Source organism: Lepisosteus oculatus, chromosome 18 (assembly GCF_040954835.1).
Source record: "Lepisosteus oculatus isolate fLepOcu1 chromosome 18, fLepOcu1.hap2, whole genome shotgun sequence".
Taxonomy (NCBI): Eukaryota; Metazoa; Chordata; class Actinopteri; order Semionotiformes; family Lepisosteidae; genus Lepisosteus; species Lepisosteus oculatus.
The window spans coordinates 22159489-22182606 of record NC_090713.1 but is presented as its reverse complement, the minus strand read 5'-3'; the positions used below and the strand labels follow the sequence as shown (position 1 = coordinate 22182606).

The following is a 23118-nucleotide window of genomic DNA, read 5'->3' as shown; positions in this document are numbered from 1 at the left end:
CCTCCTTGCACACGCAGTTTAAAAAGTTGGCCTTTGTTGGTGAAGCAGAAATGACACAATGAATACAGTCATAACTTCGCTTTTTATTGAGTCGGAATAAGGGGAACTAAACTAAAACGTGCACGACCTGTTGAGTACCGTATGACTCGTGTCTCGTGCTGCTGATAAAACCGGGAGTGGATCGGACTGCTGACCCTGCACAGAACCGTGTGAGGGGCTGCCCAGGACCGAGTGCCTGGAGCTGAGCTCTAACCCTCCTTATGTTCCTCCCTTCCAGGTGGCTGTGAAGATCATAGACAAGACCCAGCTGAACTCTTCAAGCCTCCAGAAGGTGAGAGACGCAGACGAGCACGGGTCACAACTGGAGAGGGCCGGCCCGTTGTTGACCAGCCTGCAGGGGCTCGTGGGTCTGCAGGATGCCTATTGTAGGACATAAAACCTGCATTCTGGCCTGCATAGCTGTGAAGGAGACTGGTTTTGCAGCAGCAGCCCGTGGTTGTTCAAAATCCCTTCTAGGAATGATCCCATTGCTAAAAAAATTGGTTAAGAAAAATTGATAAAAATAAAATGGGGACGAGTAATTAAAGAGATTACAAACGAGAGGAGCACCATATCAGATCTGAAACTCTTAAGATTACGAGGGGTGAAGATTTGCGTGTTCGTATTCCTCCAAGGCTTCGTGAAAGTCAACAGAGCAGACCTCTTCTGGAAAATGCAAACCAGGGGACACAAGTGGAAAGTCGCAAGAAATTCATTTAAAACTGGCGGGGGGGGGCATTGCTTTACACTGAGGGTGGCGGGAGTGTGGAACAAGCTGCCCAGCTGCATAGTTGAAGCGGGTACCCTGGTGTCTTTTAAGAAGCGGGTGGATGAGATCCTCCAGTCAGGACTGGGGGGGAGAATCGCCTTTACACAAAGAGTGGTGGGGGCGTGGAAGAAGCTGCCCAGCCATGTTGTGGAAGCCCATACCCTGGCTTCTTGCAAGTTGCCGTTGCCGTGTGTGGAGAGATCCTGGGATAAACTCAGTACTAATTACCAAACGGGCTGCTCCGGAGGTTGCCGGCCGCCCTTGCAGAGGCCCCGGGCCCGGCCGGTTTTCGCAGGCTCGTTGCCCGGCGTTCGAGGGCGTTGGCGTGAACGGCCAGGCATTCGCTTTCAAAAGTGGTGTCGACGTGCGCCTGCTTCCCTGTTCTAAAAGGCGGGTTGTCCTCCCTCCGGCGTTCCGCTGGGAGAGGCCGCTGGGGCAGAGCGCCCTGGGGTGTGTCTGGAATGAGAACGGCTCTCTCGGGGGGGGTGTGTGTGTGTGTGGCAGACTGCTGCACTGGTTGCGCGGGGCGTGTCCGCGCTGTGATTTCCAGAACCTGTTTGCCAGCGGGGAGCGAGGGGGAAGTTCACCCTGCGTGCGTCCTGCTGTTTTGCGACTGGGTTGACGAGGGCAGCCATCTCCTGCCCGGCCCCAGCGGTCTCCTCCAGTTCCACCACAGCTTACAGGAAGCCGGTTGCGCTGGAGCTGAGTCGGCCTTGCGTTGCAATCGCGTCAGCAGGTGCTCCGTCGCCCTGCCACCCACGCCCAGAGCTCGTTTCGGGGACCTGGAGGGCGAGCGTGCCCCAGCGTCGCTCCACCTGGAGAGGAGCCAGGAGTCTCAGCGCAGTCCAGCGACGGCTTGAGATGATTTAAGATTGTGACGAAAAAGCGAAACCATTTGCAGAGAGCACTGGGAGAAGACGCCCACAGCGTCCTGGACTCCAGCAGTGTCGCGGAAAAGTTTAGAACCCTGGCACTACCTCTGTCGGTACTGTGAATAATAGTCACTGCCTTTCAGTTGCTCCTGAGGCATCGCGTCCCGCAGGTGTCTCTTTAAAAGTTCTCAAGCCAGATCAGGCGTGATGACAAGCCAGAGTCGGGTCATTACCCATCTACTCCCACTGCGCAGCAGTCTTATCCGCTCCAGGTGTGACAGATCTCTCTGTCTGACTCCCAGTGCGCAGCAGTCCGAGCCACACCAGGTCTTACAGGGCGCAGGCCTCCCTTGCCCAGTGTACAGTGTCTGCTTTGGGCCTTCGTTAGAATGGTTTGGGTCTCGTGGAGCTGGTAAAACCCGAAGCTGCCCTGATCTGACGCCTCCGGGGTGTGATCGAACCCCAGACAGGCGTGTTTGCGCAGGAGGAAGCCTGCAGCCCTGTCGCTTTCTCACGCTCGTCATGAAAGCTGTGCTCCCCCCGCCGCGGGCCTCGTGATCCAGCCTGAGAGACCTGTCCGGTCACTTCTCCACTGCTCTGGGGAAGGGGGGGGGCCGCGCTGGCACACAGAGGCTCCCCGGCCGGTTTTTGCTCGGCGGTTTTCCGAAACTCTCCTGGCTGGCGCAGTGCTGTGCCGGTGAGATTCCCGGCCTGTTCCGAGTTCAGACACCGGAGCCTTTCCGCAGCGAGACCAAGGGTCTCAGCGGGTCCCCCAGGAGGAGGAGGTACTGACTCGGTGCTCTGTCTGTCTGGGAGCGCAGGGGCTGGCAGCAGTGTTAGGGCAGATCGCTCTTTCCTGTAGTGGGGTGTCCAGGGGTGAACACAGCTTACTGCTGGTCCTTGTGACACTCTCCCCACGCACACACACGCACGTACACACACATACGCAGCCTGATTTTGGCTGCCTCCTTTCTTTGAATCTAGACAGGCTAACTGCCCTTATCTCTTTCTCTCTCTCTCTCTCTCTCCCCCCCCGTCCCAACGAGGGAGCTGATGGAGGGCCCTTCTCTCCTCCTTCCTCTCTCATCTCTGGCCAAGCCGCTGGGTCTCTTAGGTCGGTGTCGGGGGGGGGGTGGAAATGACAGAAAATGAGTCTCTGCGACTTCCTGCCTGGAGGGGGTAAGGGGGGAGGTCTGAGCGTGGCCGGGCTCTCGGGCAGCTGCACCCCTGGGCAGACGTGAAGTGACTTGTTTCTCCTTCTCTCTCTCTCTCTCTCCCCCCCCCCCCCTTCACCCTCGAACCCTTCCACAGCTCTTTCGGGAAGTCCGCATAATGAAGCTCCTGAATCACCCCAATATAGGTGAGTGTGCCGCGGGTCTGGGTCTGGGCTGTCCTGCGGGGAAGAGCGCGGCGCGGCGGCGTCTCGGTCTGCAGCACGCAGGGTGGGGATCCCCTGGGTCCGTCCCACTGCGCCGGCGGGGGGGTGGCATCCGCGGGGTTCTGTGGGAGGTCGGCTCGGCCTTGCCGGTCAGCGGGGAGTGAGAATTGTTGGACCCAAGCTGGAGGGGCAGGGAGGGGGTACTTAAAACCATTTCCAGCGCGGTAAAATGCAGAGCCAACCCCGCCGGCGTGTGGCGGCAGCAGCGTTGTTATTGACATCCCACCACGCGGAAGCGAGGTCAGGGTGTTGGTAGCCCAGTAGGGGGCGCTGAGTTTCCAAACCAGCGACCCAGGGGGCTGTGCTGTTGGCTGGCGTGTTGCCCCGAGGTCCGCGCCGGGCTGCTCCGGGGCTCCTCTTGAGCGGGTGAAATATTCCTCACCTGCTTCCCCGGCTGGGAGCTGTGCTTCTCGTCGGGGGCTCCCCGTTCCGAAATGATTTGGGCCCTGTGAAGGCGAGGGGTTATCGTTTCAAAGGCGGAGAGAGACCGCCGCGGGTCCGGGCGCCGGCGGAAGATGGGGTTACTCTGCATAGGCGAAGGCCTGGTGCTGTTGGGGATGGGGGGGGCGAGGGCCTGGTGCTGTTGGGGATGGGGGGGGCGAGGGCCCGGTGCGGACGCTCGCGCAGGAAGTCGGATGTTTACAGACCGTCTCGGCCGGGGTTGGCGAAGCGTGGCGTCTGGCGGGGAGCGGCCCCGTCTGACGCGTCCAGCCGTCAAGAGGCTGATCGCTATCTGTCCAGGGGACGCGCACGTCCCTTCCCATCACCCCCCTCCCACACGGGGCCGGCAGGGGGGCCAGGCTGGCAACACTTGGGGGGGGGGACCGAGAGGAAGTGACCTGGGGGAAGAGTGTCGGGGTTGCGCAGGCTGCCTGGTTGATGCTGTGATTGTTGTCGTCTGCAGTTAAGTTATTTGAGGTGATAGAAACGGAGAAGACGCTGTATCTCGTGATGGAGTACGCCAGTGGAGGTGAGTGAGCCCACAGGCCTGACGTCTCGCACACTTGCACCTCCTCACGGTTTCGGGGGGAGGGCGGAGGTCTTGTGCTCCTGTTCAGGGGTGGCGTGACGGAGGTCTTCGCCCAGGCTGGATGTCTGACTCTCTCTCTCGCCCTCCCCTCGCAGGCGAAGTGTTCGACTACCTCGTCGCACACGGCAGGATGAAAGAGAAGGAGGCGCGGGCCAAATTTCGGCAGGTGAGTCCACCCCCCCCCGGACGTGCCGGACGGGATTCTGGGATTGATTCTGAGCGCCTGACCCCCGCCAGGCGAGGACGTTGGGGGCTGGCTGGTCCCCCGCGGGGCGCCCTGTTCGTGCCTGTCGGGGAAAGCTCCGGGAGTGGGGGGCGCTCGCTGCTGTTCCCCAAAAAGGGGGGTTCCCCAAAGGGGGGACGTGTGATTGGCTGAGCGCTGACCACTCTAGGGGTTGGGGTTGGCCGGCTGGCCGGCGTCCTGCTGGCGTGACTGTGACTGGTCTGCCGTCTTGAGCTGCGTGTGTGTGTGTGCGCGTGTGTCCCAGTGTGTGAGATATTGCTGTCTGATCTGTGCTGGGATGTGGTTGAATCTTTTGCTCACCTCCACTCCCGCCCCCCCCTCTCTCTCTGGTGCAGATCGTGTCGGCGGTGCAGTACTGCCACCAGAAGTGCATCGTGCACCGGGATCTGAAGGTAAGAGCCGCGTCGGCCCCCAGCGCCCGGGCACGCCTGTCTGTGGTCCACGCCAGCCACCAGGGCAGAGGGTTAGAGAGAGAGAGAGAGGCAGGGGGGCTGTCCCCATGCGGAAAGAAACTGCGCTGGAGGCCCCATGTTTCTGAGGACCCAGCAGAGGAGCGAGAGAGAACCAGGCAGAGAAAGAGCCCCTTACTGAAGGGTGCCCTTCCCTTCCCAGGAGTGCTAGACTTTCACCCAGGCCACACGTTAATCGCTGCCACACTCCCTCCCTCCCAGGCCGAGAACCTCCTCCTGGACGCGGACATGAACATCAAGATCGCCGACTTCGGCTTCAGCAACGAGTTCACCCTGGGGAACAAGCTGGACACTTTCTGCGGCAGCCCCCCCTACGCCGCGCCCGAGCTCTTCCAGGGCAAGAAGTACGACGGGCCCGAGGTGGACGTCTGGAGCCTGGGCGTCATCCTGTACACGCTGGTCAGCGGCTCGCTGCCCTTCGACGGGCAGAACCTCAAGGCGAGTTGCGGAGCGCAGGGCGATTGTTCTACGGCAGTGTCCCCCCCCCAGCCCTGGTCCTGGAGAGCCCCAGGCCAGTCAGTCTTAGAGGTCACCCTGAATCAGGGGTCCCCCAGCCCCGGTCCCGATTGTTCTACGGCAGTGTCCCCCCCCCCAGCCCTGGTCCTGGAGAGCCCCAGGCCAATCAGTCTTAGAGGTCACCCTGAATCAGGGGTCCCCCAGCCCCGGTCCCGATTGTTCTACGGCAGTGTCCCCCCCCAGCCCTGGTCCTGGAGAGCCCCAGGCCAGTCAGTCTTAGAGGTCACCCTGAATCGGGGTTCCCCCAGCTCCGGTCCCGATTGTTCTACGGCAGTGTCCCCCCCCCAGCCCTGGTCCTGGAGAGCCCCAGGCCAGTCAGTCTTAGAGGTCACCCTGAATCAGGGGTCCCCCAGCCCCGGTCCCGATTGTTCTACGGCAGTGTCCTCCCCCAGCCCTGGTCCTGGAGAGCCCCAGGCCAGTCAGTCTTAGAGGTCACCCTGAATCGGGGGTCCCCCAGCCCCGGTCCCGGTCAAACCCCGAACTCGCTCTCCTAGGGCGCCCTTCCGTGCGAAGGTGTGCCGGGGTGACGTACAGAGCAGGCCCCCAAGGCCTTGCGCAAGAGGAGAGCTCCAGGCGTCGCGCCCAAGAATCTCGAAGCGCAGCTCTCCCTCTGCCTTCCTGAGCGCGCCGCCCCAGGAACGGCTGTTAGTCAAGAAACCCGTTTTTCAGCTCCCGGCGGCAGAACCTGCTTGGGCTGGCCGGCCCGGGATCCCGAGAGGCCGGTCTGGCTGGTGCTGCTTTCTCGATTCCCCGAAGCCCCGGGGGTTCTGCCTCACTGCGGGCGCCGCGCTGTCCCGGAGAGCCCGGGTCTGGTGCTGGAAAGTGAACTGGGAATGTGCCCAAACTGGGAACGTGATCTGGGGCGGCGCGGGCGAGACTCGAGGCTCCGGGCTCTGCGGAGGTCGGGCAGGGGCGGGGTTTTGTGGCGGCGTCTTGCGCGCCCCAGACTCGACGCCCTGTCCGGTGTCAGATTTTGACTCCTTTTCCTCCGTCTCTGCCTGTACGTCCCCCCACCTCTTCCCCCACCCACAGGAGCTGAGGGAGCGTGTGCTCAGGGGCAAGTACAGGATCCCCTTCTACATGTCCACCGACTGCGAGAACCTGCTCAAGAAGTTCCTCATCCTCAACCCGGCCAAGAGAGGCAGCCTTGAGGTCAGTAGGGCCAGCGCGCGGTGCGACCCGTGCCCACCACCAGGGGGCTCTCCGTGAGACACAGACAGGGAGAGAGGCTGGGGGTCAGGGCGCGGGGTCGGCCGTTTATACGGCGCCCCTGGAGCAGCTGGGGTGAAGGGCCTTGCTCAGGGGCCCAGCGGAGTAAGATTCCTCTGTGTCCAGACTGGGTGACGCTCATTCTCTCCCGCTGAACCTGTCCTCGTCTTGTCCTGCCTCCCCTGCCTGTCCGCCTGCCCCTCCCCCTCCCTGTCCGTCCCTCAAGCAGCAGATCATGAAGGATCGCTGGATGAACGTGGGCCACGAAGACGAGGAGCTGAAGCCCTACCTGGAGCCGGAGCCCGACTACAAGGACCCCAAGAGGACAGGTGAGGAACTGCAGGGCCGGTGGGGTTGAGGGGCAGCTCGGGACTGGCGCCAGAGACGTTCTGTGGTGACCGAGCCGCGGATTGCCGCCGGGGGGGGCCTCTTCCTGTCCCGGCGGCGCGCTCGTCCGCGCTGTGGCAGAGCGGCCCTGTGGGCGCGGTGCCGCCTCTTCCTGACAGCTGCTCTGGTGCGTTTCCCCTGCAGAGGTGATGATCCAGATGGGATACACGCAGGAGGAGATCCAGGACTCGCTCGTCAACCAAAAATACAACGAAATCATGGCCACCTATCTGCTGCTGGACTACAGGACCTCCGAGGTGGGCAAACCTGGGTGCAGCGGCCCTCTGCGCTCATATAGCGCCTTTCACTTCTGCTCACGGTGCTGAGCAACGTGGGTGCTGTACAGTGTCCCACGAGGGGTGCGCAGTGGGATTGAGATGTGTTTTCCGATATTGTTTCTTCCTTGGAAACGTGGTGGTGTTAGTGGGTTTGTGGGAAAGGCTTGTGGGAACGCTGGGGGGGGCCCTGACTGACTCCCGCCCTCTTCTCTTCGTCCAGCTGGACGACGGCGGCAACCTGTCGATAAAGCCCCGCCCAGGAAGTGACCTCACAAACAGCAACGTCCAGTCCCCTCCACACAAGGTACAGCGCAGCGTGTCCAGTCAGAAGCCCCGGAGACAGGCGGACCAAGGTGAGTGGGGGGAGGGGGCAGGGCGAGGGGCAGCGGGACGGGGGAGTCGTGGGGGGAGTGGGGGTTTCATAGGTGCCCTGCGGAAAAAGCAAGCTGGTGGCGACTCTCTTCCTCCCTCTCGCAGGCTCCTCTGTCTCCTCCTCCTCCTCCAAGCGCTCTCAGTCCGGAGCGTCGGACACCAAGCACCACTCCGAGGACACGGGGAGGAAGGGCTCGGGCAGCTCCGCCAAGGTCCCGGCCAGCCCCCTGACCCCCGCCGACCGCAAGAAGGGGACCCCCACCCCCTCCACCGTGAGTGTCGCCCCCACCCGGAGAGCGGCTCTCCTCCGTCCTCCCCAGGTGTCCCGCCAGGCCCACGGGCCTTTTATAGAGGCCTTCCACAGGGACCCTGGGCTGAGCAATTCATTAACGGCCTGAAAGCTTGGCCAAGAGCAGGCACCCCACCCCCCCACCCCCCACCGCGGTGTCCACTCCGCTGTCCTGCCCCCTGTCTCCTCTCTCCCGCTCACCCTGTCTCCGGCCCTCTTGCAGAATAGCATCCTGTCGACCGGTACGAGTCGGAGCCGAAACTCCCCGCTGATGGAGCGAGCCACTCTGGGGCAGGGCACGGTGCAGAACGGGAAGGACAGGTAACCTCTCTCTCTCTCCCTCTCTCGCTCGCCCTCCCTCCCCGGTCCCTGGCTGCGGCCTGCCAGCGCCGGGCTCTCCGGGGATTATCACTGGGCCGGGCCGGATTACCGGCACCTCCAGCGCTGGAGCTCCTGTGGCCGCGCCCACACGTGCGCACACGAGCCTCTGATCCCATCAGCTCGGAGAGCTCCCGCAGGGAGGGAGAGCAGGGATAAAGACGGATATCCCCTAACCCCGGATTTGCAGCACTTCTGCGGATTAGAGAGCAGGAAGGTGAGGGCGGAGGAGGGTTTGGAAGGGGAGGGCGCTCTTCCTCAAAGCCAATTTGATATCATCCCCTGTCTGATCCTGAGAGTTTCCTCCTGGGAGCAGTCGCTCTGTGTGAAGACGTTGCTGCCTCTTTGGGGGATCCTGACCGTCGTGATAGCTGGTTGCGTTTACATAGAGCCTTTCCACCCAGAGAGCTTGAGTGCGTCACGTATAGGAGGAGGAGACCCACTACATTCCCAGCAGCCCCCACCTGGGAGACGCACAGCGGTCATTCTGCCACAGCAGCCCCCACCTGGGAGACGCACAGCGGTCATTCTGCCACAGCAGCCCCCACCTGGGAGACGCACAGCGGTCATTCTGCCCCAGCAGAATTTGCTCCGGCCAGCGCGGTCCGGGACAGAGAGGGAGGATCGGCAGTGGGGAAACTCCGAGGCAGCGGCTGACATTTACCCAGCAGCCTCGCTGAGCGCTGTGGACCTCTCCCCGTCATCCTAAAGCTCGCTCCGAACTTTATCCCAGAATACCCGAGCAGGAAACCCCGACGCCCAGCAGAACGGCGCCCAGGGAGACTTCATTCCAACCCTCCTTCTCCAATATACGCCAAACACGGGCCGTTGGCGCGTGGTGGCGCAGTGGCGTGGCGGTCAGCGTGCGGTACTTATACAGCGAATCTATAGGCCAAGTTAGCCTGACCGACACCCATGTGAGTGTGGTCCCCTGCCCTTCACCAATAGAGTAATCAATCAGGTGACCACAGGTGACCACACACACACTCTCCCTCTTCCACTCCTTCTGTTCTTACTGCTGGATTCGCCACAGGAGAGCTAACAGCCCCAGCTTCCATTAACACGCTATCCCTTCCTGCTGCCATGGGCTGATTTCCTGTCTGCGTCCGGCTCGAGTGTCTGCTCGTCCACCCCCACCCCCCCCCCCCCCCCGCGGAACTGCTCGTGAACTTCACCAGCAGCGCCTGACCGCTGGGCAGAGGGTCCTGGTCCTGGCTTCCCAACCCTCACAGGCTGGATCCCCTTGCTGCACGCCTGCTGCATGTGCCCACTTATCCCGCGGGATTATAGGATTGATCCCACCTAGATATGGCCACTCGCTCGGAGCCTTGCGGTTTTAAAAATGAGCAGGTTTGCCGCTGTGGCGGGGGGGAGGGGGGGGCTGTGCACAACACCAGGCACAGAAAGGGAGCGCCTCAAACACAGAGCAGGGCCTTGTGCATTCACCCTGCAGGGCCTGATGCAGATGCTCACACTGGAGACCCATGCGCCATGGGAGAGGGGGGATGGGGGCACAGAAAGGTGGGAATGTAGCAGTGCCACCCTGCTTGGCTCGGGGGGGCGGGGGGGGGCTCTTCTGTGTGTCCGCACAGCAATGTGGCAGCAGGAGACCGGGATTTAAACATCGAGCAGTCGGCTTCATCCCTCTCCTGTAACTGGCCTCATGAGTGTTCCTCGCTCCTCACGGGTGCTCTCCTGTCATCTGCTTCCTCTGCTGTCGGCCACGACTGTAGTTTCTTGTGTTTCCAGCACCACGCCGCCGGGCCTGTCCAGCTTTTTTCCTCGTTCTCTGAAGCTGCTGGGCCCGCCGCGCCCACACCCACGCTGCTCAGCTGTCTGTGTGAAACTGTCGCTACATGCTTCGCCTCGCCCCGCCGGGCGCTGGTGCCCGTCTTGTTTTGTTTTTGTATTCCGATTTCCTTGTTTCAGCCTCTTGAGTATGTGTTGTTCGCCTCCCTCGAGGTTGGTGTTAACCATTAACCCCCCTCACCCCCCCCTCCTCGTGTCTGTGGTGAGGCGTGTGAGCTCTCCGCTCTGCGCTGCGTCCCCCGGGCGGCGCAGGACCGAAAGAGAAACGGAGAGGACAGGCCCCCTCCACTCCAGCCAGTCCCTGTTTCTTTACAGTTGTGCAGGGGGTGGAACCTGGCTGGAGGTCCGTGCCTCTCTGCGTCTCTCTCGGGGTTCTGCGGGTTAGCGGTGTGTGCCGTACCCCCTGAGAGGACTGGGGGGGTGTGTGTGTGTGCGCGCTGTAAGGGAATTGCCGGGACAGTCGGACCCTCTGTCCGCTTTGTCTGCTCTAGACTGTCCCCCTCTTGTGTCTTCCCTGTGATTCCCTGTCTCCACCCCTCTGCTCCTGTGTGTGGCCCTTCCTGTGCCTGTGGTGTGTGTGTGTGGCCCCTGCCTCTCTGCCTGTGTCTTTGGTGTGTGTGTGTGTGGCCCTTCCTACTCTCCCTGTGTCTGTGGTGTGTGTGTGTGTGTGGCCCTTCCTACTCTCCCTGTGTCTGTGGTGTGTGTGTGTGTGGCCCTTCCTGTGTCTGTGGTGTGTGTGTGTGTGGCCCCTGCTGCTCTCCCCGTGCCTGCAGCGTGTGCCCTCTGACCCCTAACACCAGTCCCTCCTGCCCTTTTCTCTCCTAGCCTGAACACCCCGGGGTCTCGGGCCTCTACTGCCTCCGCCTCCGCCGTGCTGACCTCGTCCCGAACCCGGCACCAGAAATCCCTGTCCACCTCTCATCACCCCAGCCCCCCCGAGCACAGCCACCCCTCGCGCCCCAGGCAAGTCTCACACTCACCCCCCCGGCCCCGCGACGGGCAGGGCGCCAGGGAGCCGGAGGAGGTCCGAGGTCGAGGCTAGCTCAGGCCTGGCGTGCAGGTGAACGGGAGAGACGTCCTGGGGGGGGGGGCGCTGCCCAAACCCCCCCCCCCTGCCACCCTCGCGCCGCTTGGCAGCACGAGAGCCAGGCTCGCGCAGCAGGAGTTAGCGCAGGTCCGCCCGCGAGGTGAAGCGAGGGCCGTATCGTCTGCGAGGGCGACGATGGTGGTCAAGGCCTTCCTGACTGGAGGGGAAGGAGGAAGATGAGGCCTAGTACAAGTCGTTACCCTGTGGGGAGGGGGGTTCGTCCATGCCCGTGTGAGCGGGGCGACCTCGTCTGAGCCGAGCCCCCCTGCCCAGCATCCCTATGCTGCCCCCCCCCCCTGCTGACGGACAGATGTCTGCTGCTCTAACTGCTCACTAACCCTCCAGCTCTCTAACCCTGGGGAAAACGCAGGCGCTGTCCTTTCTCTCCTGGCACAGCTTGACCGGGTTCGAGATCTCTGGCCCCCCCGTGTGTCCGGTCACCTCCTCCTCCCCGCTGCACAATTTCAGGGGCATCCCCCCCCATGTGGGTCCGCCAGGCATCTAAAGCGGGGCCCCCCCCGCCCTGATCCTGGAGGGGGTGCTGTGTCTTCAGGATTTCTGAGCTCTCCGACGCCCCTCCTCGATAAGGAGCCGATACAGGGGTTTAAGGGTGAAACTGCCGGGGCCCGTCCCTGCAGGACCTGGCCTGGGCGCCCCCGCTGCAGACGCAGCGCCCAGGCCAGGAACGAGGATTTGGCGTTTTTCCCAACCCCTTCCCAGGCCCCCCCCCCCCGCGGCACGCTGGTGTGGCAGTAGTCATCCCATCTGCGTGTGCTTCCTCATCCATGTGCACCATTGCATCGTCCATCAAGGCCCAGCGGGAGCAGGGGAGGGCTTGGTCCCGGTCCAACACGGTTGGCATGGGGGTGGCGGCGGCGGTGCTGCAGGGAAGCCCGCCTGGCGTTTCCGCGCCGCGCGCCCGTTAGAAACACCGCGAGGCTCAGCCTGCCCCCTTGACTGGCCAGATGTCCCGGGCCCGTCCTCGGCTTGCCCTGCTCTCCGCGTGCGGAGGGGCTGCTGCCGATCCGGGCTCACGAGCTCTTCCTCCTTGACCGCAGCACCGCCCCGCAGCGGGTCCCGGCCGCGTCCCCCTCCGCGCACAACATCAGCAGCGCCGCGGTGACGGACCGCACCAACTTCCCGCGGGGCGTGGCCAGCCGCAGCACCTTCCACGCCGGGCAGCAGCGGGCCACCCGGGACCAGCACGCCGGCGCCTACAACGGGCCGCCCGCCTCGCCCTCGCTCTCCCACGGCAACAGCCAGGCGCGCCGCGGCGGCGCCAGCGGCATCTTCAGCAAGTTCACCTCCAAGTTCGTGCGCAGGTGAGGAGGAGGGGCGGGGGGGCTTCCCAGGCCAGCGCGGCGGGATTGCAGGGATTGGGATTTTTCGGGGGGGGGGGACGGACTCCCTTTCCCCTGCAGTTTGATCCGCTCCGGGTCTTACTCTTGAAATCCTCTGCAGCAGAGGGGAGGGGGAGCAGGTGGAGTCGGGGTGTCAGGACGCCACGATGGGGTTCCTGCAAGCCAGGGTGTCTGGGAGGGCCCCCCCCCTCTCTTCAAGGAATAAGAAAGGACCAGCCTGTGGGTCGGTTTTGCTCCCCCGGGGAGACCGTTCCGGCTCCAGTTCCGAACCGCTGCGGGATCCACTCCAGGTTTTACCTCCTCGCGTCGCTCTCACTCCGAGGATCGGGCTTCAAGCTCGCTGCCGTGGTCAAGCCGGCGTTCAGGGGGCGGCTTCTCTGCTTTATGGGGAGCACTTTTCGTGCACGAGGGCCTCCTGCAGCTGGGAAAACCTGAACTGGATTGTACTGGGAGTTATCCGTCTGCTTCCCGGCCTCGGGAGCCCAAGAGGAGAGGCGGAGACGGTCGTCTCCCATCTTTTTCCTTTCCCGTCCTTAAGGATCAGAAGTGCTGGGGGTGTGGGGGGGGTGTCTGTCTGTCACTGGGGACGATCTCGTCTGTGTGTTTCCGGGGGTGACCTCTGACCCCACTCTCCCCCCCCCCGCGGGGCTGGTGGAGGAGTGGTGTGGGGGTCCCGTTGTGAGAGGTGGCGGGTGTTGTCTTTTTATCTCTGTTTACTTCTCTCCCGGCCCGCCCTTTCCCAGTCACGGCTTTTCTGAGCGCTTCGGGCGGGCGGGGGCTGTGAAATCGCACGGCGCCCCGCCCGGTGTTCGACACGTTTCTACTGCTGTATCTCCTGGGAAAACCGGACCTCAAGATGAAGCAGCAGCAAGGAACGGAGTCCCGAGACTTCCGAGGGCCCTGTGGCTCTGCTGTCGCTGTTCCCGCTTGGCACAGCGTCCCAGACGCATCTCTGCCCCGGTGCAGGAAGTCTTTCCGGGGGGGAGCGTTTTGGCGTTGCGCGAGCAGGAACAACGACACAAGAACGCGAGGGACTGGATTTGCCAGAACTGTCGAGTAAGACGACAATAAGGTGCATGTCGGGATCACTCATTTCAGGGAAGGAAATGGCTCCCGACGCCCAGTAGTTCGATCCAGTTCAGGTCTGTGCAGCAGCAAGGCAGAGGCTAAGACTTACACGCTGCAGTCTTAATGCTTATACTTCCGCCATCTTGGCAGAGAAGAAAATACTTCCCTGCAAGCTTGTGAAACATCGAGATTAAAGTGGCAGGCTTGCTGTCGCCTCACTTTGGCAGCGCTCCAGCCTGGAATGTGAAGCCTGGAGTGGATCAGACCGCTGTGCGGCAGGAGGCGGATTCCCACCACCCTGCGTGTGCCGCACTTGGTCTGGGAAGGGGTGAAAAATTGAGTTTTTATATCCCCTGCTCTCAAGGCGGCTCTGTGTCTGAGACTTGGGTCGCTTAAGGGCTTGTGAGTTTCCGTTTAGCGTTTTAATAGGGGTAAGAACGCAGCCCAGCGCAGGTCTTCGATAGTGCCCTGCACAGTGGTGGGGTAAGACAACAGGGAGCCCCAGGACAGACACACGGGAAGGCTGGCCTCTCAGGAAGGACGTTAAGGAGTCTGGACCTGTGGCCGGCGTTCCTGGGGCGGAGGGGAAGGGAGTTTTCCTGACTCCTAGGGGAGAGCGGTGGTGCCCGTGCAGGGCTGTCTGTCTGTCTGTCAGGTGGACCGGAGCTTGCAGGGGTGTGATTCCAGTGTGGGGGCATGGTTCCGGTTCTGGCAGGGGGCCCAGTGTGACTGCAGTCTCCCCAGGCCAGCGGGACGGTTCTGGTGCTGGCAGCAGGTCCTGTAAGCGGGCCCAGTGTGACTGCAGTCTCCCCAGGCCAGCAGGACGGTTCTGGTACTGGCAGCGGGTCCTGTAAGCGGGCCCAGTGTGACTGCAGTCTCCCCGGGCCAGCGGGACGGTTCTGGTGCTGTCAGCGGGCCCAGTGTGACTGCAGTCTCCCCGGGCCAGCGGGACGGTTCTGGTGCTGTAAGCGGGCCCAGTGTGACTCGCACGCACGCACGCACGCGACGCTGCAGATGCATTGTGTATTCCTGTGGATGTCTGTGCCTGTTGGTGTTGTTCGTGCTATGTGTGCTTGCGCCTGTGTGTGTATATATATTGTTTTTTCTTGTTTTGTTTTGTAGAAATCTGTCGTTCAGATTTTCCAGAAGGTAGGAGAGAGACCCCCTCAGTCATTTTTTTCCTCTTCCTTGTCAGTTTATCTATTTAAAAGGTGGTGTTTTTTTTTTTTTTTGTCACTGTTTGGCCTTTACTAACCCCAGGACACTGCCTCATTTGTGACCCACCTGGTTCAGCCTTCAGAAGGCGGCCTGTCCTCTCGTCTCATCTCACCAGCTCACCCGTGTCTTTGTGTTTCCAGGAGTTCACAGGGGATGAGAGGGTGTCTTGGTGCATTCTGTTACTAGCATCCTGGCTCGCCTTGGGCATGGACATTTGTGTTAGCTGTGCAGAAATATCTCTTCAAATGATTAAATCCTAAAATGGTTATAAATGTTTGTCACCCAACTATAGCTCTGTCCATCCCAGGATGGGGCACTGTGTCTGCAGCAGGGCTGTCCAGTCCTGGTCCAGGAGGGGTCAGTGTGACTGCAGCAGGGCTGTCCAGTCCTGGTCCAGGAGGGGTCAGTGTGTCTGCAGCAGGGCTGTCCAGTCCTGGTCCAGGAGGGGTCAGTGTGACTGCAGCAGGGCTGTCCAGTCCTGGTCCAGGAGGGGTCAGTGTGACTGCAGCAGGGGTGTCCAGTCCTGGTCCAGGAGGGGGCGCTGTGTCTGCAGGTTTTCCTGGTCTCTAGAACAGGACCAGCTGAAGAGTTACTGGAGTTAAGACCAGTAATGAGCTGGTCGTTAAGTGCCGAGAATGAGCCCTGCAGGATCAAAGCTGGACCCACCTGCTGCGACTCCTCTGAGCGATGAGCTGCTGTGCTCCAGTCGGCCTCCTCCCTCCTGCTGAAACCTGCCAGCGCTCCAGTCCATCACACACTAACGGGCTCAATTAGCCGCTGCCGGAATGGGCTTTAACGAGCAGGGGGGGCGGGTGGTTGTCTCTGTCCGTCCTGCTGCCCCAGGCGGTGTCTGAAAGGGAGCCAGGCTGCTAAATGAAAGGCCCACCTTTTGCCACCAGGGGGCTCCACGCTGGCTGTGCAGGTCCCGCAGCGAAGCAGGGAAGAGAGCGGAGCGGAGCTGGCTGCCCAGCGCCGTTAACCCCCCCGCTTGTGTGAAACTTCTCTAGTTGGGGGAAAGCCCCAGAGTGGCGCCCCCTGGTGGCAGAAGCTGGGGATGCGCCAGAATCGACCGAGTGCACCAAGATCTCCTAGGGCTGCTCACACACCGCTGTCTGGTCCTGTGTTTCACAGTGGCGGCTGGGGTTGTGGTTGTCGTTGTTGTTGCCGTTGCTAACGCTGTTGTGTGGGCAGAGGGGAAGACTCCTCTGCACTGGGCCAGAATCGATCCCAGCCCTGCTGCCTGCGGTGTGGTCTTTTTAATAATGTTTAATGTTTAATGTTTCTTTATTAGCCCTATACAATTTCTTGCATTAGGAATGCGTCTTTTCGCATACCCCAGCTTTTCTCCATGGAGACACAGACACACAGACAGGGAGAGAAGCTGGGGGTCAGAGCACAGGGTCTGCCATTGTACGGCGCCCCTGGAGCAGTTGGGGTGAAGGGCCTTGCTCAGGGGCCCAACGGAGTAGGATTCCTCTGCCGGCCGCGGGATTTGAACTGGCAACCTTCTGGTCACAGGCGCAGATCCTGAGCCACAGAGCCACCGCTCCGCCCGTAGCTGGGCCCCAGTAACCTGGGTGTGCTGGACCTGGGTTGATATGCTGGTGCGCGTCTCTGACTGCGGAGTTAGCTGGGCTCCTCTGGCCCAGAGGATCGTTCCGCACAGGGCGGGGCGAAGCAGACGGCTCGCGCCTGCCCTACTGAAAGCAAGAACAGCCCGGCTCCTCGGGGGAGTCTCGGCCCTTCTGGGGTTCGGGGGTGTCGGGGTTGGGGTGCGGGTCGAGTCCCTGGATCTCCGAGGCCGCCCACTTGAGTGGTCAGTGGTCAGCCGCTTGCTCCTGAGCTGCCTGCGGTTCCGGATGAATGCGTGAGAGGGGAGGGTTTGATTCTGGTGCTGCGCTGTGGGGTGGGGGGCAGGCCTCGTCCCCCCAGCTGGCGTCGGTGCCCTGTCCCCTGTTGCCCCCCCCGGCCACCACTGATCAGTCGGGAAATAAAGGTGCTGTTTGTTGTCATTTCTGTCGCAGTGCTCTGTTGAACCTCCAGGGGGCGGTGTTGTGTGAAATACAGTCCTATTTGAAGCCTTCTCTGGCCTTGTGGCGCTATGGCACCTACAGTGCGCCCTCTGCTGGTAGAATAGTGCAGCAGAAAATTGTTTTTGACGCCTGATTTTTCACATTTGTTTTCAAGTTCTTTTTCGACCTTGAAAATGCTACTTTCTCTTTCCAGTAATTTGCCATCAGTTAGCAGAGCCGCAGTCTTTCTTTTTTTAACAGCCAGTCAAGGAAAATACGCGGCGTTGATCACCTGGACGTGTAGCTTGAAGGTTACGGGTTCGAATCCCAGGTGTGACAGAGACCCTGCTTGAGCAGGACCTGGGTAAAAGCATCAGTCAAATAAAATAGCCACAGGAATAATCTTCTAATTCTCTCTGAATCTCTCCATTGCTCTTATTATCATTGCCGTCCAGTGAGAGGTGACCCCCAGGGTCCCATGTGAGTGGGACACAAATCTCCCTGCACCCCAGGGCTCAGTGTCCCCTCTCTGTCCACAGTGGTAGGTGACCCCCCAGGGTGCCTCGAGGGGACCCCAATCTCATTGCTCCTCAGGGCTCAGTGTGCCCTGTCTCTGTCCAGTGAGGATGTCCCTGCTCCCCCGCAGGTGCCTGGACAGGCCTCCCTTATGGAAGTCCTGCCCGGCTGAGTCTCTGAGCGGAGCAGGGAGACGGCCCAGTCCGCAGGTGCCGTCCCGCTCCTCCCAGACTGGCACTGCGGGTGCTCTGCCCCCGCCAGCTGGTGGGGCCTGTCCACTCCCGTCCTGTCCTGTCCTGTCCGTCCCCCGGTTGGTCTGTCCCCATGTGTCGGGATGCTGCGGAGGGATGGGAGGGAGGGTGGGGTGCGTGCAGCGGAGAACCCCCCCGAAGGTTGGGGCGCAGTGTGGTGGTGATGGGTAACTGCGGGACTAAGCCGGTGTCTGTGGAGGTTTTGGGAAGTGGAGGAGAGCAGGGGGGGGACACGGTCTAAACTGTCAATAATTCTTTTTTGAGGAACCCGTATGAGGGAGAGAACAAAGATCTCGATGACGGGAGCAGGTGAGATTGCGGGGTCAAGAGACTCTCTGTAGACACCCCTTTCCTTTCCCCCTCCGATCGCTCCTGTGATTGGGCCCCAATCGCTGGGCTCCGGGTGCCCTGATCCGAATCATGTTTCCCTGGGACTCAGGAAAGCCGCCTTCTCCGTTCTGGATAAATTCGGGACTTGTCTGTCTCTCTCTCCCACCCACCCACCCCCCTCTCCGGTGGCCTGCTAGGTTTTCCAGCTTTGAGTTTCAGTGATTCAGATCACCTGGGTTTCGAATTGCTGGCGAGTGCTTGACTGAGTTCAGCGTCCAGCACGGCACAGACTGAGGGTCTGAGGCAGGGTTCTGACTGTACAGCAGGACTCCACAGTGTGATATCGCACTGCAGTTCAGATTTGTGTCTGACACTGAATTTTACAGCGCTGTGCTGTGTAATACTGCACTGCATTCTGTTCCACTGAACTCTGCTGAACTGTATTACATGTACAGTGTCAGACTGCAGTGAGCTCTGCTGTGCTCTCACACTGTACAGTGTTAGACTGCAGTGAGCTCTGCTGTGCTCTCACACTGTACAGTGTAAGACTGCAGTGAGCTCTGCTGTGCTCTCACACTGTACAGTGTTAGACTGCAGTGAGCTCTGCTGTGCTCTCACACTGTACAGTGTCGGACTGCACTGAGCTCTGCTGTGCTCTCACACTGTACAGTGTCGGACTGTACTGCACTGAGCTCTGCTGTGCTCTCACACTGTACAGTGTTGGACTGTACTGCACTGAGCTCTCCTGTGCTCTCACACTGTACAGTGTCGGACTGCACTGAGCTCTGCTGTGCTCTCACACTGTACAGTGTCGGACTGCACTGAGCTCTGCTGTGCTCTCACACTGTACAGTGTCGGACTGTACTGCACTGAGCTCTGCTGTGCTCTCACACTGTACAGTGTCGGACTGTACTGAGCTCTGCTGTGCTCTCACACTGTACAGTGTTGGACTGTACTGCACTGAGCTCTGCTGTGCTCTCACACTGTACAGTGTTGGACTGTACTGCACTGAGCTCTGCTGTGCTCTCACACTGTACAGTGTCGGACTGTACTGCAGTGAGCTCTGCTTTGCTCTCACACTGTACAGTGTCGGACTGTACTGCAGTGAGCACTGAGCTCTGCTGTGCTCTCACACTGTACAGTGTTGGACTGTACTGCACTGAGCTCTGCTGTGCTCTCACACTGTACAGTGTTGGACTGCAGTGAGCTCTGCTGTGCTCTCACACTGTACAGTGTTGGACTGCAGTGAGCTCTGCTGTGCTCTCACACCGTACAGTGTTGGACTGTACTGCAGTGAGCTCTGCTGTGCTCTCACACTGTACAGTGTTGGACTGTACTGCAGTGAGCTCTGCTGTGCTCTCACACTGTACAGTGTTGGACTGTACTGCAGTGAGCTCTGCTGTGCTCTCACACTGTACAGTGTTGGACTGTACGGCACTGTGTACTGCAGAGACCTCTACAGTAGGTTTTTGTACTGTGCTGGTCTGTATTCTTTTGTTCCCAGTTCTGCTGTGCTGCGCTGAACTACAGTGACGCTTGGCCTTGCTGTCCTGTCTTGCGTGCGCCTGTGCGGCACTGTAGTGTTCCACTGCGCTGCAGGGGGCTCTTCTGCCCCGGCCTGGCGCGCCGTGGCGCACTGTACACACTGTGGCGGAGAGAGGCCCGTGCGCGCTCTCTCTCTCTCTCACAGCTGCAGTGCGTGAGCTGGGTTGTGTCAGCTCTTTCCACCCTCAGGGTTGTTCTGGGTGGGTTATCAGCAGTGGCTTCCTCCTCCAACCCCCACAGTGGCAGGTGTGTGTGGTGGGGGGGAGGGGCCGTCGCCGAGCAGGTGGAGCCGGTCGCTCACGGCCTCTCTCTCCCTCCCATTTCTTCACCCCTCCCCCCTCCTGCCTGTATCATCTCCTGTCTGGCTTTCTCCCCTTTCCTCCTCTCCCTCCTTCACTCCTCTCCTCTCCCTCCTCCCTCACTCTCTTCCTCCTCCTCCCTCACTCCTCTACTCCTCCTCTCCCTCTTCCACTCCTCTCCCTCCCTCCACTCTCACTCCTCTTCTCCCTCCTCTCCCTCCCTACACTCTCACTCCTCTCCTCCACTCCTCTCCCTCCCTCCTCTCCCTCCCTCCACTCCTCTCCCTCCACTCTCTCCCTTTCCTCCTCTCCCTCCTTCCCTCCTCCTCCCTCACTCCTCTACTCCTCTTCTCCCTCCTCCTCATCTCCCTCTTCCACTCCTCTCCCTCCCTCCACTCTCACTCCTCTTCTCCCTCCTCTCCCTCCCTCCACTCTCACTCCTCTTCTCCCTCCTCCTCCTCTCCCTCTTCCACTCCTCTCCCTCCCTCCACTCTCACTCCTCTTCTCCCTCCTCTCCCTCCCTCCACTCTCACTCCTCTTCTCCCTCCTCTCCCTCCCTCCACTCTCACTCCTCTTCTCCCTCCTCTCCCTCCCTCCACTCTCACTCCTCTCTCTCCCTCCACTCTCACTCCTCTTCTCCCTCCTCTCCCTCCCTCCACTCTCACTCCTCTCTCTCCCTCCTCTCCCTCCCTCCACTCCTCTCCCTCCACTCTTCTCCCTTCTCCTCTCCCTCTTCCACTCCTCTCTCTCCCTCCTCTCCCTCCCTCCACTCTTCTCCCTTCTCCTCTCCCTCTTCCACTCCTCTCTCTCCCTCCTCTCTCACTCCTCTTCTCCTACTCTCCCTCCCTCCACTCCTCTCCCTCACTCCTCTTCTCCCTCCTCTCCCTCCCTCCACTCCTCTCTCTCCCTCCTCTCCCTCCCTCCTCCTCCCCCTCCCCCCAGGCCATGCTGAGCAGTGGGAGCGCGGAGAAGGAGAAGGAGAAGGATGAGAACTCCCGGGACCCGAAGGACTCCAAGCCCCGCTCCCTGCGCTTCACCTGGAGCATGAAGACCACCAGCTCCATGGAGCCGGGCGAGATGATGAAGGAGATCCGCAAGGTGCTGGAGTCCAACAGCTGCGCCTACGAGCTGCGGGAGCGCTACATGCTGCTGTGCGTGGCGGGCAGCCCCGCGCGCGACGACTACGTGCAGTGGGAGATGGAGGTGTGCAAGCTGCCGCGGCTGTCGCTCAACGGCGTGCGCTTCAAGCGCATCTCCGGCAGCTCCATCGCCTTCAAGAACATTGCCTCCAAGGTCGCCAACGAGCTGAAGCTCTGAGCCGCGCCCGGCCGGCCGGAGCGAGGGGGGGGGGCCCTCGCTGCCCCATCTCCTCCGGGGGGGCCCCTCCCTGGCCAGGACCCGGCAGCCGTGGGCTCCCACCCCCCGGAATCCCCCGGGTTTTATTGAAAGGCGTTCCCGCGAGAGAGGCGGGGGGGTCGGACAGAGGGCCCGTCGGCCGCGCCCCCCCCCCCCCCCCCGGATCAGAAACCCGGATCTCCTTCTCTTGGTTGTGTTGTGGATCTCTGAATTATTTTTATTCCCCCCCCCCCCCCGCTTAGCCAGTGTCACGAGCCTCCTGTTCCCCCCGGGGGCCGGCCGCACTGAAAATCAAGGACCGGGGCCTGCCCTCCCCCCCCCTCTCGTTCCCCTCCCGCGCTCACGGCCTGCAGGCGCTTGCCCTGGGGGCCCCTGCGGGGGCCAGACGGGGGCGCGCTCGGCCGCCTGCCCCGGTCCGGAGCACTGGGGCCGCTGGGGGCAGGGAAGCAGCCTGCCGGCTTACTGCAGTGGCTGTTGTGTGAAACAGTCACTCTCCCACTGGGAACCTCCTGGCCTGGGGGGGCCGGGGGCAGGGGCGTGGTGCCGCAGCTCCGGGCTGGCTGAGGAGGAGGAGGAGGAGGAGGAGGAGGGAGACGACGATGATGATGATGAGGAGGAGGAGTGCCGTTTAGTGGACGTCTAGCCTTGGGGGAGGACGGAACTCCTCCTGTCCCCTCTTCCCGGCTGCCTCCGTGCGCGCTGGGGGTTTATTCTGTATCTGTATCGTTACTGTCTCTAGAGGAAGCACAGGCGACGGCGGGGTATCGTCTGTACAGCAGGACAGCGGACACGCGGTGTAATTTTGTATATGAGGCGCCCCAGGCAGAGAGCTTGCCGAGTTATATATATACACGTATATATATATATGAGCTGTGTATAGTACAGAACAGTGACACTCTGTTTGCACATCAGTACTGTATAATTAATTTTTTTGCATTGTTCTTTGAGAGACTTGGTTAAAAAAATTATATATATAATCTATATATCTGCTGTTTCCAGATTGGTCTCCCATTAATTGCCATGTTTAGTTTTCTGGTTTAAATAGAATTTCTTTGAGTTTATATATATATATTCTTTAAGTATATATATAAGTGAGCAGTTGAGATCTCTTGGGCTGTAATTTAAGTGAGGGGCGAGTCGGCGGGCGGCGCCGGTGGGACAGGTCCGGCTGTTCCCTGGGGAGCCTTTTCAATTTTTCTTTCCAGGTTTGGCGGTTTATTTTTTTTTTGTTGTTGTTTTCCTGATGATTGTTAAGGTGCTGGGAATCTGATTTGTCTTGTCGATTGTTCTTGTTGAAATTTGTTTTCCTCCCCGTCTCTCTCTCTCTCTCCGGGCGGCGGCGCCGGTCCATTCCCTGGCGATGCCGGGTTGGGTCAGAATGGGGAAGAGGTTAGGACAGGGTGGGGGGAGGGGAATCGGAGACTAAATCTTTATTTTTTTTTTCCTTGTTTGTTTTTGTTGAAAAGAAAAAAATGATCAATACAATAATAGTAATAAAAACAAAATGGCATTAAGATGAGCTGCGATCTGTCACTTTCAGGCCACGACATCCCCTCCCCCTCTCTCCCTTTCCTTTTCCCCCTCCTGCTCCATTCCTCCACCCCTCTTCAGCCTCAGTCCGTTCTTGTACACTTGTTTGCTGTCTCCAGGGAGGACAGGTGAGCTCGCACAGACACACAGTGAGGACAGATGGTCTCTCTCTCACACAGACGCACACAGAAATCAGTCGGCAATGTTCATAAAAGTAAAGGGACTGAGGAGCCCCAAGTCCTGACGTGAGACTCTTCTGCAGCGAGGGGAAAGGGTGGGACAGAGCTGCCGCAGAATGGACTGGGTTAGAAGCATTTTTTGCACGATTACAAAAACAAACCCCAAATCTCTCGGGAGCCGACAGAGCAGCTCACGCCTGCCGCGCCGAACAGACGCAGAGTCCTCCCGGCTCTCGCAGAAGGACCGCGGGGGGGGGAGCTCTGGA

At 60.7% G+C, this 23118-nt stretch overlaps 1 protein-coding gene across 1 annotated transcript in view; it reads left to right on the top strand.

Annotated features, from left to right (window-relative positions):
- The window catches only part of mark2b (MAP/microtubule affinity-regulating kinase 2b), a 37811-nt gene extending 15950 nt beyond the window's left edge, over positions 1 to 21861 (top strand). The window contains 17 exon segments of the mRNA XM_069180508.1: positions 278 to 331; positions 2992 to 3040; positions 4023 to 4088; positions 4244 to 4314; positions 4728 to 4784; positions 5064 to 5300; positions 6411 to 6530; positions 6817 to 6916; positions 7119 to 7231; positions 7473 to 7605; positions 7730 to 7896; positions 8137 to 8234; positions 10926 to 11063; positions 12246 to 12509; positions 14739 to 14785; positions 15416 to 15441; positions 20730 to 21861. Coding sequence (XP_069036609.1) covers positions 278 to 331; positions 2992 to 3040; positions 4023 to 4088; positions 4244 to 4314; positions 4728 to 4784; positions 5064 to 5300; positions 6411 to 6530; positions 6817 to 6916; positions 7119 to 7231; positions 7473 to 7605; positions 7730 to 7896; positions 8137 to 8234; positions 10926 to 11063; positions 12246 to 12509; positions 14739 to 14785; positions 15416 to 15441; positions 20730 to 21104 — 2115 coding nt within the window. The 3' untranslated portion in view covers positions 21105 to 21861.
- Positions 21862 to 23118: the final 1257 nt, after the last annotated feature.